This window comes from Glycine soja, chromosome 8, assembly GCF_004193775.1.
Source record: "Glycine soja cultivar W05 chromosome 8, ASM419377v2, whole genome shotgun sequence".
Taxonomy (NCBI): domain Eukaryota; kingdom Viridiplantae; phylum Streptophyta; class Magnoliopsida; order Fabales; family Fabaceae; genus Glycine; species Glycine soja.
The window spans coordinates 44,431,277-44,446,770 of NC_041009.1; the positions used below are offsets into that span (position 1 = coordinate 44,431,277).

At 36.3% G+C, this 15,494-nt stretch overlaps 1 protein-coding gene across 1 annotated transcript; it reads right to left on the bottom strand.

Moving 5' to 3' along the window:
- Window positions 1-592: 592 nt before the first annotated feature.
- On the bottom strand, window positions 593-14,238 carry LOC114423476 (protein ENHANCED DOWNY MILDEW 2-like). Its single transcript, XM_028390240.1, has 12 exons — window positions 14,076-14,238; window positions 13,160-13,623; window positions 12,978-13,074; window positions 7,677-7,736; window positions 7,397-7,533; window positions 7,146-7,242; window positions 6,938-7,036; window positions 6,342-6,589; window positions 2,516-2,526; window positions 2,293-2,416; window positions 2,066-2,129; window positions 593-1,948 (listed from the first exon to the last, which is right to left on the bottom strand). Exons 2-12 carry the CDS (start codon window positions 13,579-13,581, stop codon window positions 1,475-1,477), a joined length of 1,833 nt encoding a protein of 610 aa, XP_028246041.1. The 5' UTR covers window positions 13,582-13,623; window positions 14,076-14,238; the 3' UTR covers window positions 593-1,474.
- Between the last annotated feature and the right edge of the window lie 1,256 nt (window positions 14,239-15,494).

Genomic DNA, 15,494 nt, shown 5'->3' on the forward strand with positions numbered 1-15,494 from the left:
ATGGAGCAATTAATACTACAGATCAGTTATATTTATAATCAAATTTGACTTCTCTTTCCAAAAATATTGGTAAGAGTAAAATTATGTGGCTTTAAACTTTTAGACAGTCTTTTACTACAAGTTACTGACTAGTGTAAAATAACAGTGGAAAAATATAATAGATGAAAATTAAAATAAAATAAAAAATAAAGTACTTCAATGCCAAAGGCTTCTCGCAAATCGCAATGCAGGGGGGAGTTATCGTACCGTCTTACTCTTATATGTGTGCAAAATGTTAGAGTTGGTAGTTGAATAAATGAAAATTAAAACAAATGACTTTGTTTTGCAATTAATAAGTTAAATTGTGTTGTAAAATTATTTTAACTATCGACATTCTTTAAAAAAAACTACTAAAATTTAATTTAAAGATAAAATAATTAATTTTAAGAAATAAGTTGGGAAAATAAATAAAACAAGGTAGTTTGAAAATGTCAAATACTTTTAGAATAATTGTGGAAGTAGTGCAAAATGCACTTCTGAGTGAAAGCCTTACTCCATTTGAAGAGAATGTTAAGGTGTCCAATTGAATAATGAGAAAGAGTGAAAGCCTCTCTTTTCAAATAGTGAACTCTGACATATAATACCCACTCCAAGTTCATGCATATACAGAGGATTGATTACTCAATTACACTGGCCATTTAAGGAAACAGAAATCACCAAAAAAAGAAGAAAAAACCTAAATGTTCTTTGGGAAGGAAATAGACCGAAGATTTAGCATACAGCATACACCAAAAAAAAAAAAAAAAAACTATGATTTCTGCAGGATAACGCATACAACATTTTTATGCTAAAGTAGACGAGGAAAACGAAAAAATGGACATTCAAACTACCCATTGAATCAGTCTGCGGAATTCTGGCGTGAAGACACATGGTGAGAACCAGCTGCAAAACCTGGCATCCTACTCCCATATCCAGGTGGGGCGGCACTATGTTCAAAAGCGCCATTTCTACCAACTATAGCAGATTAAGACCCCAAAGGATCCATCCTTGCATGGTTTAATTCGTCCGGGCGAGGTGCATATCGCTGCATGGCTGGTGTATTCATCACATAAGGAGACTCAGATGCCAAACCACAGGCTGGATAACTTGGCCCCATGTGATGATGGCTACCAGATAGATAGTTGCTTGTCACAGAATTAGGATTCTGAATACCATAATGGCGAGTCTGTTGCCTAGTGTCTAATTCCTTAAGATAGTTCTCATCCTCCTTGGCATAGGGTCTATATTTGAAGCTATGGGCAGTGTCTCTCGGAAGGCTGCTACGGTGTTCGCCTACATCTGTAATCCCAGAATCATAAAGGGGATTGGCAAAACTGGGCCAGTTTTGGGTCCTGCTATAGGCTGCTCTAATCTCCCCCATACGTGAGGAAGAGGTGGGCTCCATATGCCTATAACTTTTATCACCAAGGTCATAATCTGGAGGTGGCATTTCAGGTCAGGGCTGAAAGCGTTCAACTGAGGATCTCCCATCAATTGGATTGGGTGGTGATGTCACACCTAATCTTCCATCGTTTTCCTCAGTTCGTTTCCTCTTCCATGAGGTCTTATCAGCCTTTCTCACCCTATATTCCAGTCTCTCTTGACTCTCTCGATCAACATTTCCATGTGGTGAGCATCCTGTCTGGCCCTCATCCTTAGGTGCATCAGTTGAATTCAAGATATTGTGACCTGGCATGATATCAAAACCATAACTATCATCCATAGTATGACTGGCCGGTGATTTTTCTTTATCAAAGCTTTTGATTCTTGACAGCTCCCGCTGGCTGATAAAGTGACCATGCTCCTGAGCTATGACCTTGTGCTTATCAGTCCAATCAGGACGACTCCAAAGGTAGAGTGGGGGTGGCTTTACATTCCACTGCTCTATCTGCCTGTCGTTTGCATCAACTGATCCCAGTAGATAAAATGACTGAAGACAAAAAAGGACAGGAACATGGAAATAAATAAAGACAACAATCAGAACAATAAAGGAGCATGTATCAATCAAAATATAAATTACCACAAGATGTTATTAATATTTATTAACCTTTCCCAATAGAAAACTCTTATCGTCCCAGACAAGATCATAAGGCGACCGTTTTTCATCTAGCCTATATAATAAGGAAACAAACATCAAAGGCAGAACAAGAAAATGAACTGTCTCCTCCAACCAAGGAAGCAACACCTCCAAGGTAGTCTTGGCAGGTTGGTGTGAAGGAAAGGCTTATTTAACTCTCTTATTCTTGAAAACAATAACAAGAAAAAGGACATTACCTCTCCGTTTCTGGTGGTACTGTGAGAATCAGGAGCTTCGGTCTAAACGTGAGAGGTTTATCTATAAACTTGTTAGCCAAAGCTGCCTTAAGTCCAAAGGGGGGGGGGGTTTGAGGCCCATGATCTGATCCAGAAGCAGAAGAGAAAAATAATGAAAGAAATATGTGAATTGGCCATGTGGATATGCATACGTGGCTCAACCATTAAAAAAAGTGATTCTTACCAACTGTGACCCTGCAGGCAACTCCTTTGTAATTATGGTGAGACAGACAAGAAAGAAATTCATGACAACAAAACAAAATGTCAGTCATATCAAATGTCATGAGCATAATCACTCTCTAAATGGCCTTCCAAATTTTCAATAACCAAACTCTAGGGCGGCTACATTGGGAACAAGTGCAATATTTTATTCAACTACTAATGCATTTCAGAACTTTGACAACTTCTAGTGCTGTTACAATAAAGTTTAAGTGATGAGTGGCTTTTGAATGTGCTTTTATAAATATTTAAAACCTCTGAAAATCCATACACCAGATAGCTTATTCATAAAAGCCATTTTAAACTTGTTGAGAATCAAATAGGATCAATTTAAGATTATGTCTTTATTATCATGTCAGAATTATAGGAACAATATCTCCTATAATTAATTGTATTAATTGTAATTAATCTCTATATAAAGGAGCATCTATTGTGTACTCTAACACACGGTTTCGGTCTATTAACCCTCTATATTTTCTCTCATTTTACGTGGAATCAGAGTCAGGTTGAGAGAATAACAAAAACCATCCCCCACCAGGGACATACTGTCCTCCCCTGTCCCCGGTTAAACTTTCTAGTCATCGTATTTATTCCAGCAACCTTTTTCCACATTCCAGTGGACCCTTCTTATAGCTGCCCCTTTTCTCCTTGCCCCCAGTTTCTGCGACCTTTTTTCTCTACTTTCCGACTTTTCTTTTTCGGCCGCCGCCGCCACTTCTCCGACCACCACTCCAGCCGCTGACCCCACCATCAACATAGCCATCCACTGATCTACACGATGGTGGTCACGGTGTCATGAACAGTCCACTGATCTCCCTTTGCCAGCTAAACAGCACCCTCGCATCACCGTTCTCTAGCGTGTATCGATGCCTTTGCTGGCACGCTTCCACCTCCAGCAATGTCCCTTCCTCGTGCACCTAACCCTGCAGTTTGGGGTCATTTTGACCTCGTTTGACATGGACTCTCTTTTGTTACCCGTTCATTTTTCCAGCTTCTTTTCCTGCACTCTCATTTTAGTCTGGTTTGTCACCGCCTCCTACTTGCCATTCATTTTCCGACAAAGAATTTATGTCGCCTACCCTTCCGCGGTCTCTTTTCAGTGTGTTTTCTGGCAACCGCCTTTAGCTCGCCGCTCATTTTCCAGCGAAAAGCTTTCTAGTTGCCTCTATCGCTGTACCTTTCCAGCGTGTTTCTAGGTGACTTTTGAGCTTCGCTGGTTGCGCATTTCTACCATTATTTCCTCTTTCTCAAGTTAGAATAATTTTGGGTCTCCTCTGTTCGTTTGAAGCTTCTCAATCTTGGTTTTAAGAAGATTGGAACTTGCTCTGAATTTTCTTAGGCTGATGGATATTCCAGTTCTCTCTTCCTAGCAATATTCCCCAATTTCACCAAGATCCTTGAGTTGTCTTCAAAATATTGGTTTGAAGCTTCCAAATGATGGTTTTAAGAAAGTCAGAGCTTGCTTTTCTTAGGCTGATGAATATTCCAGCTCTCTCTTTCTAGCAATATTCCCCGACTTAACCAACATCTCTGAGTTGTTATTCAAACTATTGTCTTTTTTAGTGGAGCTCAATTTTTATGTTTTTTCTTAGGAATAATTTTTCTTGTAACAAGTTGATTGCTTAGTAAGTTTCATCTTAAGGGGGAGTGTTGAGAATCAAAATAGGATCAATTTCAGATTATGTCTTTATTATCATATCAAAATTATAGGAACAATATCTCCTATAATTAATTGTATTAATTGTAATTAATCTATATAAAGGAGTGTCCATTATGTACTCTCACACAACTTCAGTCTATTATCCCTCTATATTCTCTCATTTTACAAAACTAATGTTCAATTGTTATAACTTTGAGCATTATGACAATATCCTCACTTTAACCTATTGGGGTCTGATAATATATTTCCATAAACTCTTTCAATCATGTGAAAATTTTATAGAAGTCATTGTGAAGCCAACTAAATAGTTATAGGTGAAAACATAAGTTCATCCCTAAGGGTCAAAATCATTCTTGGGTTCTTAATTGAGCTTTAGCTTTTGCTTCAAGTGAACAGTAACATGTCTAAAGCTGGTATTTTTACCCAATGTTGTCAAAATCAAGATTTTACATAGGATCAAGAGTGAGGACAAAGATTGTAAATCATAGAAGGTAACATGGATTATAAGATCCTACAAAAAATTTAAAATTATACTTGGACATATACAAATGCATAAAAAATAGCATACATATTGAAAATAACCTCTAATCAAGGTTATCAAATCAAGATTCAAATTGCGAATCACCAAGATAATTTTTGAATCCTGAATCATAATTTGTATTAAATAATAAAATTCAAAGCCAATGAAAAATAACTTAATAATATATCTTACTACATAATACATAATCAAATTTAAAACCATCAAAATTATCACTAATCTGATTTCCAGTATTCTGTGACATCGGCGTCACCTAGAAATCTATAACACATATCCAAGGTCTGTCCTAACTACTAGATCTATAATACTCTCCAATGAAAAAGGAGGATAATAAGGCTAGCTTTTGTATCTTTCCATCACAGCAACACATGAAGACGTAAAAAGACACAATAAAGAATATATATATATATATATATATATAAAAAGAGAGAGAGTATGACCCCTGTAAGAACACTATCTTATGAGAGAACATGAAAACAACTAATAACAATCATTAGGATTAAAAATAATAGACAATTGTGATTAAAATATTTAAAATTTCAAATTAAAATCTAATATATCATCAAATCTCTAAAAGATTAACCAAACAACAAACAAATCTATAAAGATCTCAATTATCACTTCCTAAAATATCTCAATTAACCAAGGGATCTAGCTCAATTGGTTGAGCAGGGTGTGTAAGTGTTGAAAAACCCCTGATACCATATTCAATTCCTACGGATAAAAAAAAATCTCTCAATTACATCACCATCACCACCATGAATGTCGTTGTCACCACCATGACCATCATTGCAGCCACCACCACTATCATCACCACCATTGTCGTCAACGGCCACCACCTTCGCCACCATGACCACCATTGCAACCACCACGATGATTGTCGTCACCACAACCATCGTCGTCAACCGCCGCCACCACCATTGTCTATTTTAGGACGTGATTTATTTGGTGAATCTTTTAGAGATTTAATGGTTATATCGATCTAATGGTTGTCATTAATTGTTCTCTTCTTTTTTTTTTTGCACAGCCAACAAAATTAAGTTTTCTTAAGAAAGAGTGAAGAAGGCACAAGAAGTGGTCTTCCCACAGAATATCACAAGACAGTGAATACCCCTGCATAGGGATCAATTACATGGCTGTAGCAAAATAATGCAAAGATAACAACATCCTCACCCCGGAACCAACTTACATTCTCATGTTCTCACATAAGAGAGTGTTCTCACAGGAGTTGAATTCTCTCTCTCTCTCTCTCTACATATATATATATATAATGTCAGAGAGTACAGGAATCTGACAATAACTAAAATAATATCAGAAAAAAGTTAAGTAAGAATAAATACCCCTTCCAGCTTCTCAACTTGTGTAAAATGGCAACCAAATGACATACCGATTACCGTATAGAACAGGTGCAAGATATACTTTCAGCTTGTCCTACAGAAGATTGACTTAAATATAGCTGTGACAACTGAACTGAATCATTTATACAACTCTAAACAGTGCACTATTGTGTATTATAAATGAAGAATCAACCCTCCATACATTACAATCATTAAATAAGTACTAGCAGCACAACACAGGCAAAAACGAAATAACCTTGGCAAGCATTTGCGATGATACGACTTGGGGCACCGCCTACAAACAGCAAAGTGAAAATCATGTTTCTTCTTGTCTTCCATTTCTTTACATTCACAGCAATAGTGAGTAGGACAAGTAAAAGGTCCCCCCTCAGCAATTTTTCTCTCAAGTTCCTTCAGATCATCCTCAACTACCCCATGAAGTAACTTTGCAACACAATGTGGATGATAAAAGAAACCACAGATTGCAGAAGCACATTTGAAAACCTAGAGGAGAAAAACCAAATGACTTTTAGTACCATACAGAACAAAGAAGCTCTACGAAAACCCTCCTGTTTCTAAAAAATGTTTTTTAGTAGTGGCATCTCATAGCACATTCAGTGTATAAGGGTATTTATGTCTTCAGTACTCTCTGTAGTCTGTACTACACTTTACTGCAGCCTATTTACAACATATGGATTACAAGAACTTACGCCCACATTAGGTATGATTTTCCAATGTGTGTGTGCGTATCAGATAAACAACCAAGGATTGGGTGGAACTTCATACAGCTAGGAAAAAAATGTCAATGAAATAATCAACAAGATCAGCCAATTGTGTTTCATACAGTTATACCTCAGCACCAGAAAATTTATCAGAACAGCCTAGTGTGCCACATGCAAAGCACTGATGTTGATTATATTCACAATTTTTACAGTAAAAGTTCTGGATCTCCTGCAACATTTTGTCACAAGCAATCAAATTTCTATCCAAGTAAACAATGAAAAGGTAAATAGAAAAAGAAAAGCCAAATAAATATAAAGAGAAAATAAAATAAACATACATCAACTTCCTTCCGGCTAAAACCAAGAGAGGCACAAGTAGATTCTTCACCATCCTCCTCATTAGCATGAAATGACCTCATGCACTTTCCATCACAACTGCATTTATCATTTAATGACTAGAAAATTAACAAAAGAAAATACTGAGGCAAGTAAAACATATAGAATACTCTTTAGGAATTATGTAAAATAACTTGAATACAAAGCACAAAGAAATCAAACAAAATTAAAATAACCCACAAAAAAAATATACCACAAAAGTTGACCACCATTGTCACAAATCGCACAAACAGAATCAAACAACTCATCCTCTCCATCTGAATCTTCATCAATCATACCATTGTCAATATCATCAATTATAAATCCAGGTCGTGCTAAATCTTTAACTTCCTGAAATTAATGAATTACATTTAAAGAAAATATAATGCAAACAATACATATGAGGGATATGACATGAATAAAAGCAAGTAACAAAAGAAAATATATCAGAGCAAAATTATCTTCAAGGATGGGAAACTATATAAGTAACAAACCTCATCAGAAAGTTTTTTAATCTTCAGCATATCCTTATCTTCCAGAACCATGAGCAGAAGCTGTTAAAATCAAATACTTGTCATTGAAGTGAGGCACGCATGTTGATAAGAAAACAAATTAAATATTTTTTTTAAAAGAATAAGTTAAATGCTTAATCAAAAGCAGTGTTATCAATTGCAGATTGCAGAAAATGGCAGAAAGCCAATAATCTACTATATCATATAACAAATAGCATCGCGGGCATATAGCAGAAGTCACATAACAGTTGAAATATATGATATATGATATACATATATATATATATATATATATCAAATATGAATGAAAAAATAAGTTGTATGCAAATAAAAATAAAATACATAAAAATTAGCATAATATTAACTCAAAAGTTACCTTTCAAAAACACAATATTAACTCAAAAGTTCAATTGGCTGGAGGCTCGCTAGAGATGACAAGGGGATGCAGGACCCATGCCGGAACCACAACATCGATAGCGGACGGAATCACAATCACAGATCTGAGAAATTCTGCTATAAAATAGCACTATAGTGGCTAGTGGCTACTTAACAACACTGATAAAAAGAAATCAAAAGGGCAAGTCAAAGGATAACTAAATCCTTATCCTTATAACAAAACCAAGAAAAGAGTAAATCTAACATAACTAAAAGGAAAGCAAGTTTTAAGGGCAGAAAGTAGATCCACCATCAATAGTTAAACACAATTTATGAAGGAGCACACATTAAGTATATCAAAAAGGATACTAAATTACTAACGAGAAGGAAAGCAAGGAAAGATTTATAAACAAAGATGAAGAAACTAGCTCATCTAGCTCAATGATGCATGCAATACACTTCATGAACTTCATATTCTTGACCTAGAAATCCTACAAATTCATCAATTATATCAAATAACCAAAAAAATTCAAATAATTCCCATTCAATTTAAATGAATACAAGAATCAATCCAGTATAAGCTATGTAATGCAGTTATAGGTAAGAGAATCTTATCTAATATGATTACAATTATAATATAATAATGGATATGACAAATTCCTAAAAATTTATGATAGAGATAGAGCAAAGCATGTCAATAAAATACTATTTCAAAGTAGACTTGTGTAGGAAAAATTAATGTATAATTTATAGTCATCCCTACAGTCACAAACTCACAATTCTAAATTAACAAAACATGACCATTGAAACAATAAGCATAAATGCTGCCTCATCAATTCAATCCTGCCTAGGTTAGCTTTGCTATTCTTAGCCGGTCCTAAGCCCGGATAAAAGGAGAGGGTTGTGTTAGGCTTTCGACGACCAACGTAAAACTTTGTCGAATCTCTATGACATGGATCAATTACGTAATAATGTGAATGCTAGGTCGTTGCCCGGAAGCAACGCGCTGTATGGCTCGAGTACAGTGTCAAAAGAGCAAGGGCCGCTGCATCGCCGCCCGGATGTAGTGAAAAGTAAGCAAGGGTTCCCACATTTTCGTGAACGGGTGTGGGTAAAGAAGCTAGTTCATGACAGGAGGATTTGCTTTGGTACATGGAATATAGGCACACTTACTGGAAAATCTATGAAAATAGTGGATGTTATGGTGAGGAGGAAGATCAATTTTATGTGCTTACAAGAAACTAAGTGGACAGGTGAAAAAGAGAAAGAATTAGACAACTCGGGATTTAAGCTGTGGTATACGGGCAAAATCAGATTAAGAAATGGGGTAGGGATTATTGTGGACAAGGAGTGGAAGAAGGATGTCGTGGATGTAAGAAGAGTAGGAGATCGTATCATAGCCTTAAAATTGGTAGTGGGACAGGACACCTTTAATGTTATTAGTGGGTACGCACCTCAGGTTGGGTTAGAAGAACACTTTAAGGTAAAATTTTGGGAGTATCTAGAAGGGGTACTTCAGGATATACCCTAAGGAGAGAAAGTTTTTCTAGGAGGGGATCTCAATGGACATGTAGGTAGCGTGGCTAGAGGTTTTGAGGGGGTGCATGGGGGTTTTGGCCTAGGGGAGATGAATGGGGAGGGTAAATCCATCTTGGAGTTTTCGGAGGCTTTGGATCTTTCTATAGCCAATACATGGTTTAAGAAAAGAGCGGAACATCTTATCACTTACAAAAGTGGAGGGACATGTTCTCAGATAGATTTCTTCCTTATCAGGAAGTCTGATAGGAAGTATTGCTTGAACTGTAAAGTTATCCCGGGAGAGAGCTTGACTACCCAACATAGAGTTTTGGTCATGGATGTAAGAATTAGAGATAGGGCAAAGAGAAGAAGTCCTATGGTAGCACCAAGGATCAAATGGTGGCACTTGAAGGGTGAGAAACAAGGAATCTTCCAACAAAAGATATGGGAGGGATGGTGTGGACAATCACAAAAAAGTGCAAATGATATGTGGAACAAGATGTCCCAAGAGATTATTAAAGTGGCTAAAGAGACGTTGGGTGAATCTAGAGGTTTTGGACCTAGGGGTAAAGAATCGTGGTGGTGGAAAGAAAGTGTTCAGAGCAAAGTTAGAGTAAAAAAGGAGTGTTTCAATGAGTGGTCTAGGTGTAGAAATTCTGAAACTTGGGATAAGTATAAGATAGCTAGAAATGAAACCAAAAAGGCGGTGAGTGAGGCAAGAGCCCAAGCTTTTGACGGACTATACCAAGCTCTAGGAACCAGGGACGGAGAAAGATCTATATATAGGCTTGCTAAGGGTAGAGAGAGGAAGACTAGAGATTTGGATCAAGTAAAGTGTGTTAAGGATGAAGAAGGCAAAGTCTTAGTGCATGAAAAAGATATCAAGGAAAGGTGGAAGGCGTATTTTCACAACTTATTTAATGATGGATATGGATATGACTCTAGCAGTCTAGACACAAGAGAAGAGGACCGGAACTATAAGTACTATCGTCGAATTCAGAAACAGGAAGTAAAGGAAGCGTTGAAAAGAATGAGTAACGGTAAGGCGGTGGGGCCAGACAACATACCTATTGAAGTGTGGAAAACTCTTGGGGATAGAGGTCTTGAGTGGCTCACCAAACTCTTTAATGAAATTATGAGGTCAAAACGCATGCCGGAGGAATGGAGGAGAAGCACGTTAGTGCCAATCTATAAGAACAAGGGGGATATACAAAATTGTGCAAATTATAGGGGAATCAAGCTCATGAGTCATACCATAAAATTATGGGAAAGAGTGATCGAACGGAGATTAAGAAAGGAGACTCAAGTTACTGAGAATCAATTTGGTTTCATGCCGGGAAGGTTGACCATGGAAGCGATCTATTTATTACGGCGGGTGATGGAGCAATATCGCATGGACCAACAAGACTTGCACTTGATTTTTATTGACTTGGAGAAAGCGTATGATAGAGTGCCTAGAGAGATTTTGTGGAAAGCTCTAGAGAAGTAAGGGGTTAGGGTTGCATATATTCGAGCTATCCAAGATATGTATGATAGGGTATCGACTAGTGTTAGGACACAGGGTGGAGAGTCAGACGATTTTCCCATCACAATTGGTTTACATCAAGGGTCAACCCTTAGCCCCTACCTTTTTACCTTAATTCTGGATGTCCTCACGGAACAAATCCAAGAGATAGCGCCGAGATGCATGCTTTTTGCAGATGACATAGTCCTCCTTGGAGAGTCGAGGGAGGAGTTGAATGAGAGGTTGGAAACTTGGAGACGAGCTCTAGAAACACATGGTTTCGCCTAAGCAGAAGCAAATCGGAGTATATGGAATGTAAGTTCAACAAAAGAAGGAGGGTTTCTAACTCAGAGGTGAAAATAGGAGACCATATTATCCCTCAAGTCACACGGTTTAAATATCTTGGGTCTGTAATACAGGATGATGGAGAAATTGAAGGGGATGTGAATCATCGCATTCAAGCAGGATGGATGAAATGGAGAAAAGCATCGGGGGATTTATGTGATGCAAAGGTACCGATCAAGCTAAAGGGAAAGTTTTATCGGACTGCGGTAAGACCGGCGATTTTGTACGGAACAGAATGTTGGACGGTCAAGAGCCAACATGAGAATAAAGTAGGTGTAGCGGAGATGAGGATGTTGCGGTGGATGTGTGGTAAGACTCGACAGGATAAAATTAGAAACGAAGCTATTAGAGAGAGGGTTGGAGTAGCGCCTATTGTAGAGAAGATGGTGGAAAATAGACTTAGGTGGTTTGGGCATGTAGAGAGAAGACCGGTAGACTCTGTAGTGAAGAGAGTAGATCAGATGGAGAGAAGGCAAACAATTCGAGACAGAGGAAGACCCAAAAAGACTATAAGAGAGGTTATCAAAAAGGATCTCGAACTTAATGATTTGGATAGAAGTATGATACTTGATAGAACATTATGGCGGAAGTTGATCCATGTAGCCGACCCCACCTAGTGGGATAAGGCGTTGTTGTTGTTGTTGTTGCTGCCTCATCAATTCAGATTCAACAAAGATGTAATACAAATCAGAGTCAAAGAAGTTTCTCAAAATCTTTTGTTTTGACATCAAAAGAAAATGCATATGCCTACATAACTTCATAAAAGAAGTTCCTTGTTTAGGACATCTATATTTCCTGTTTGCATTCAGTCTTTCTAAATGGCTATTAATCCTATAATTGCACATGCGAGAGAGAAACATGAAAATACCCACTAACAAGAATGAAAAAGAAAAAAAAAGAAATACCCTCACAAAGAAATTAAGCATCTTGTCAGAACAGTGTAGGTGCAAGCAGAGAGGAGGTGAAAGTGCAACCTAAAAATTTAACTATGGCTCTGAGATATTGGGCAAAGAGAAGCGCGTAATTTGCTGCTGACGGGATGCAGAGAGAGAATTGTGCTATTTACTTAGTTTTTATTCATTTATTCTCTCCCAAGAACACACCAAAGTTGAAAATCAAAGCAGTTAACAAGCCTATTTACATTTCTGAATTCCACCTATTAACAACCTTATCCTTCACAGAGTCCCATGATAGATGCCACCGCCACAACATTGAAAATCCACTTCAAAAATGTAATCCTACTTTAACTCTGAAGTCTTAATCCTAAATGTTTTACCGGAACTTGTCAAAGGATACAATTTAGTATAATAAGACAACATGTTCTGTTAAACTAAAAATAAGGGGCAAAAAATAGCTACAGATGATTTTCAAACACATCTAATTAAATCCTCTTGGTCTTGCATCAGCTATCAGAAAAATGTTTAATGTATATTAGAGTATACAAGGATGTTTCCGAAGGAAAAAATATATCAAATGCTAATTTCCCAGTTCACCTCCACAACATAGTTGTTAAAGACTTAAAGTCTAAAAAGTAAACAAACCTTGGACTTTTCTAAGGCAGTGTCTCTTTTGGCAGCTTCACCCATTAAAGCCATATGATTTAATAAATCTTTTTGCAAAGGCATAACCTCATAAGATCTGCAATTAATTAATTTGAAAAATGTCACAATATGTACTTCCAAACCAATTATGAGAAACAGAACTCCAGAACTTTGAAAATTACCTAAACTCCTTATTCTTACTCAATTTATCCCACACAGACTTCGCAGATGAGTCAGGATTCTTCTTCACATAACTAAGGAAGTGAGTGGTGATCAAAGTAGTCCTTATTATGGTATCCTCATAGCTCTTACGAGGCTTCTCAAGTATAATCCATCTTCCATCCTTTGATAGCACTGATATCTCAGGCCTAACATAGGAAAAATCAAACCTCCACGCAACGACTTGCCCGAAAAATTTCTGTAGTCCATTATCCACAAAACCGTGCAAGAACAATTGCATTTTCTTGCCAACTGGACTCTCAGACTCACTCCACTGAATTGGCAACACGGAAAAACACACAGGCTCGTCATCTTTGTCATCTACAAAATAGTAATTCGACACAGATAGTGCCTGAGCCTCTCCCTCATCATCTGAAGATGCCATGTCCCTTCTTCTTCTCCCCCTCAAATCCTAACTTCGCAACAACTAAGCACCAAAAAAAAAAAAACATATGTTACTTATCAAAAAATATTTTAAAAAAAATACATCAATGAGCAACACCAAGATTTTAAAAACAGTCCGCGACTGCAACTGTGGCCGCACCAGACACATTTTGTCCGCAATATCAAAGAACGCGACGAAACCGTGACCGCAACAGTAATTTAAAACCTTGATAACACTCGCAGCAACTTTATCCAACGAGTAACTAAAAATGCTAAATGTGAAGTTCTGAATATTTAAATGCACATAATCCACAGGTGATAATCAAGAGAGACAACAGAAAACGTCGAGGAAAATCGAATTTAACGATTCCCGTGAGAGTATTCGATTGAAAATGCGAGAAACTAGCCGCGAAATGAAGAACCTTGACATGGTGCGTACCTTTCGAAAGTGAAAAAAAAAAATTGATGAACGATGGAAAGAAACGGCATGCGTACCTTTTTCACGATGGTGAACGCAGTGGTGCGAGCGAGGGTTCGGGTTTTTATTGGGAGTGGAAGAGAAGAGGAGGGAAGAGACGGGTGCGTACGGTAAAATTCATTGCTTACACTCTTTCCCGAACAAGATTGGAAGATGAAAGCGGAGTAAGATCGTCTACAATTGTGGGGAAAAAAACTACATCAATCTGGTTCGTTGATTTTATTTATTAATAAGATAAATTTATTTTTTAAAATTAGTTTTATATTTAATACAAAGAATTCACGCATTGTTATAAGATACCCTTCTGCAAAATTTCATTAGGCCCATGAACATCAAATTTTATTATTAAAGGTAATCAGGATTTCCAACAAAGGTTAATCAATAAAATTAGTGATAAAAATATAAATAAATATATTTTTAAATTAAGCTTAATTATGTAAAATCTCTTAAATTTGATTTTTTTAATTCTTCAAATAAAAAATTGATTCTCTCACAATTTTGAAATGTTATATTTTCAGTGACTTAACTTTATTTTGAAAGGTTAATTTTTTTTTTAATCTCTCATTCATTGAGTGACTTACTGTATGAGAAATTACACTTAATATGATGATGTGTCACGTGTAAAAAAATTAGTTATGTGACATTTATTATGCAATCATTAATTTTGAGTTATTTATTTTTTTAGTCTCTAAATTTTTAGAAATTTTATTTTTGGTCCTTGTATATTTTTTTAACGGATCAAAATTTCTAAATTTATTTTTTTGTTTATACTTTTAGAAATTTATCATCTAATTTTGTCATTAAACATTGACGTGGTTGTACACATCTCCAATTAGGTCATGCCTTGTTGGGTGTTGTGACATTTATATCATGCAATCTTTCATAGATGCTATCTATTTAGGTAAAAAGAAAAACCATGCAAATTCATTAAATTTGTATATATGAATATTTAGTTTTAGATTTTACTTTTAAGAAATGAATTTGTATAATTTTACATTTATTTTTGTTAGTTAAATAGACAACACGACTAAATAATCACATGATCTAAAATGTCATATTATCATTTAAAATGTGTTTGTGGAATTCTCTTCTCTCAATCACATTTTTTCATCCATAAGATTTGAATTTGACAATTTTTTTTATTCGTAAGAATCAAAGACAATGTCAAAAGTTTACAATCACTCACTTATCATGTTCAACTATTATATCCCATTGACGATATTTTGGCAATTTAATTAAAGCTAAAATATATTTTTGCCCTCTAAAATTACTAAAGTTTGGATTTAGTCCCTATGAAATTTTTTGTCCCTACAAAATTATAATGTACTTGTTGGGCAACCAAGGGGGCTAAATACCAAAGAGATCTATCTCAATGTGCCTCAAACAATCACATAAGTGTATCTGACACCACACTTTAACCAAAAATCTTAAGGCTT

What these genes read in the sequence shown, in the direction of transcription:
- LOC114423476 (XM_028390240.1), bottom strand. Translation starts at nt 13,581, where the DNA reads ATGGCATCTTCAGATGATGAGGGAGAGGCTCAGGCACTATCTGTGTCG. An exon ending in AGTAAGAATAAGGAGTTTAG is followed by an intron (nt 13,075 to 13,159) that starts GTAATTTTCAAA and finishes AATTAATTGCAG; the next exon opens with ATCTTATGAGGTTATGCCTT. An exon ending in AGAGTTTTCTATTGGGAAAG is followed by an intron (nt 1,949 to 2,065) that starts GTTAATAAATAT and finishes TTTTGTCTTCAG; the next exon opens with TCATTTTATCTACTGGGATC.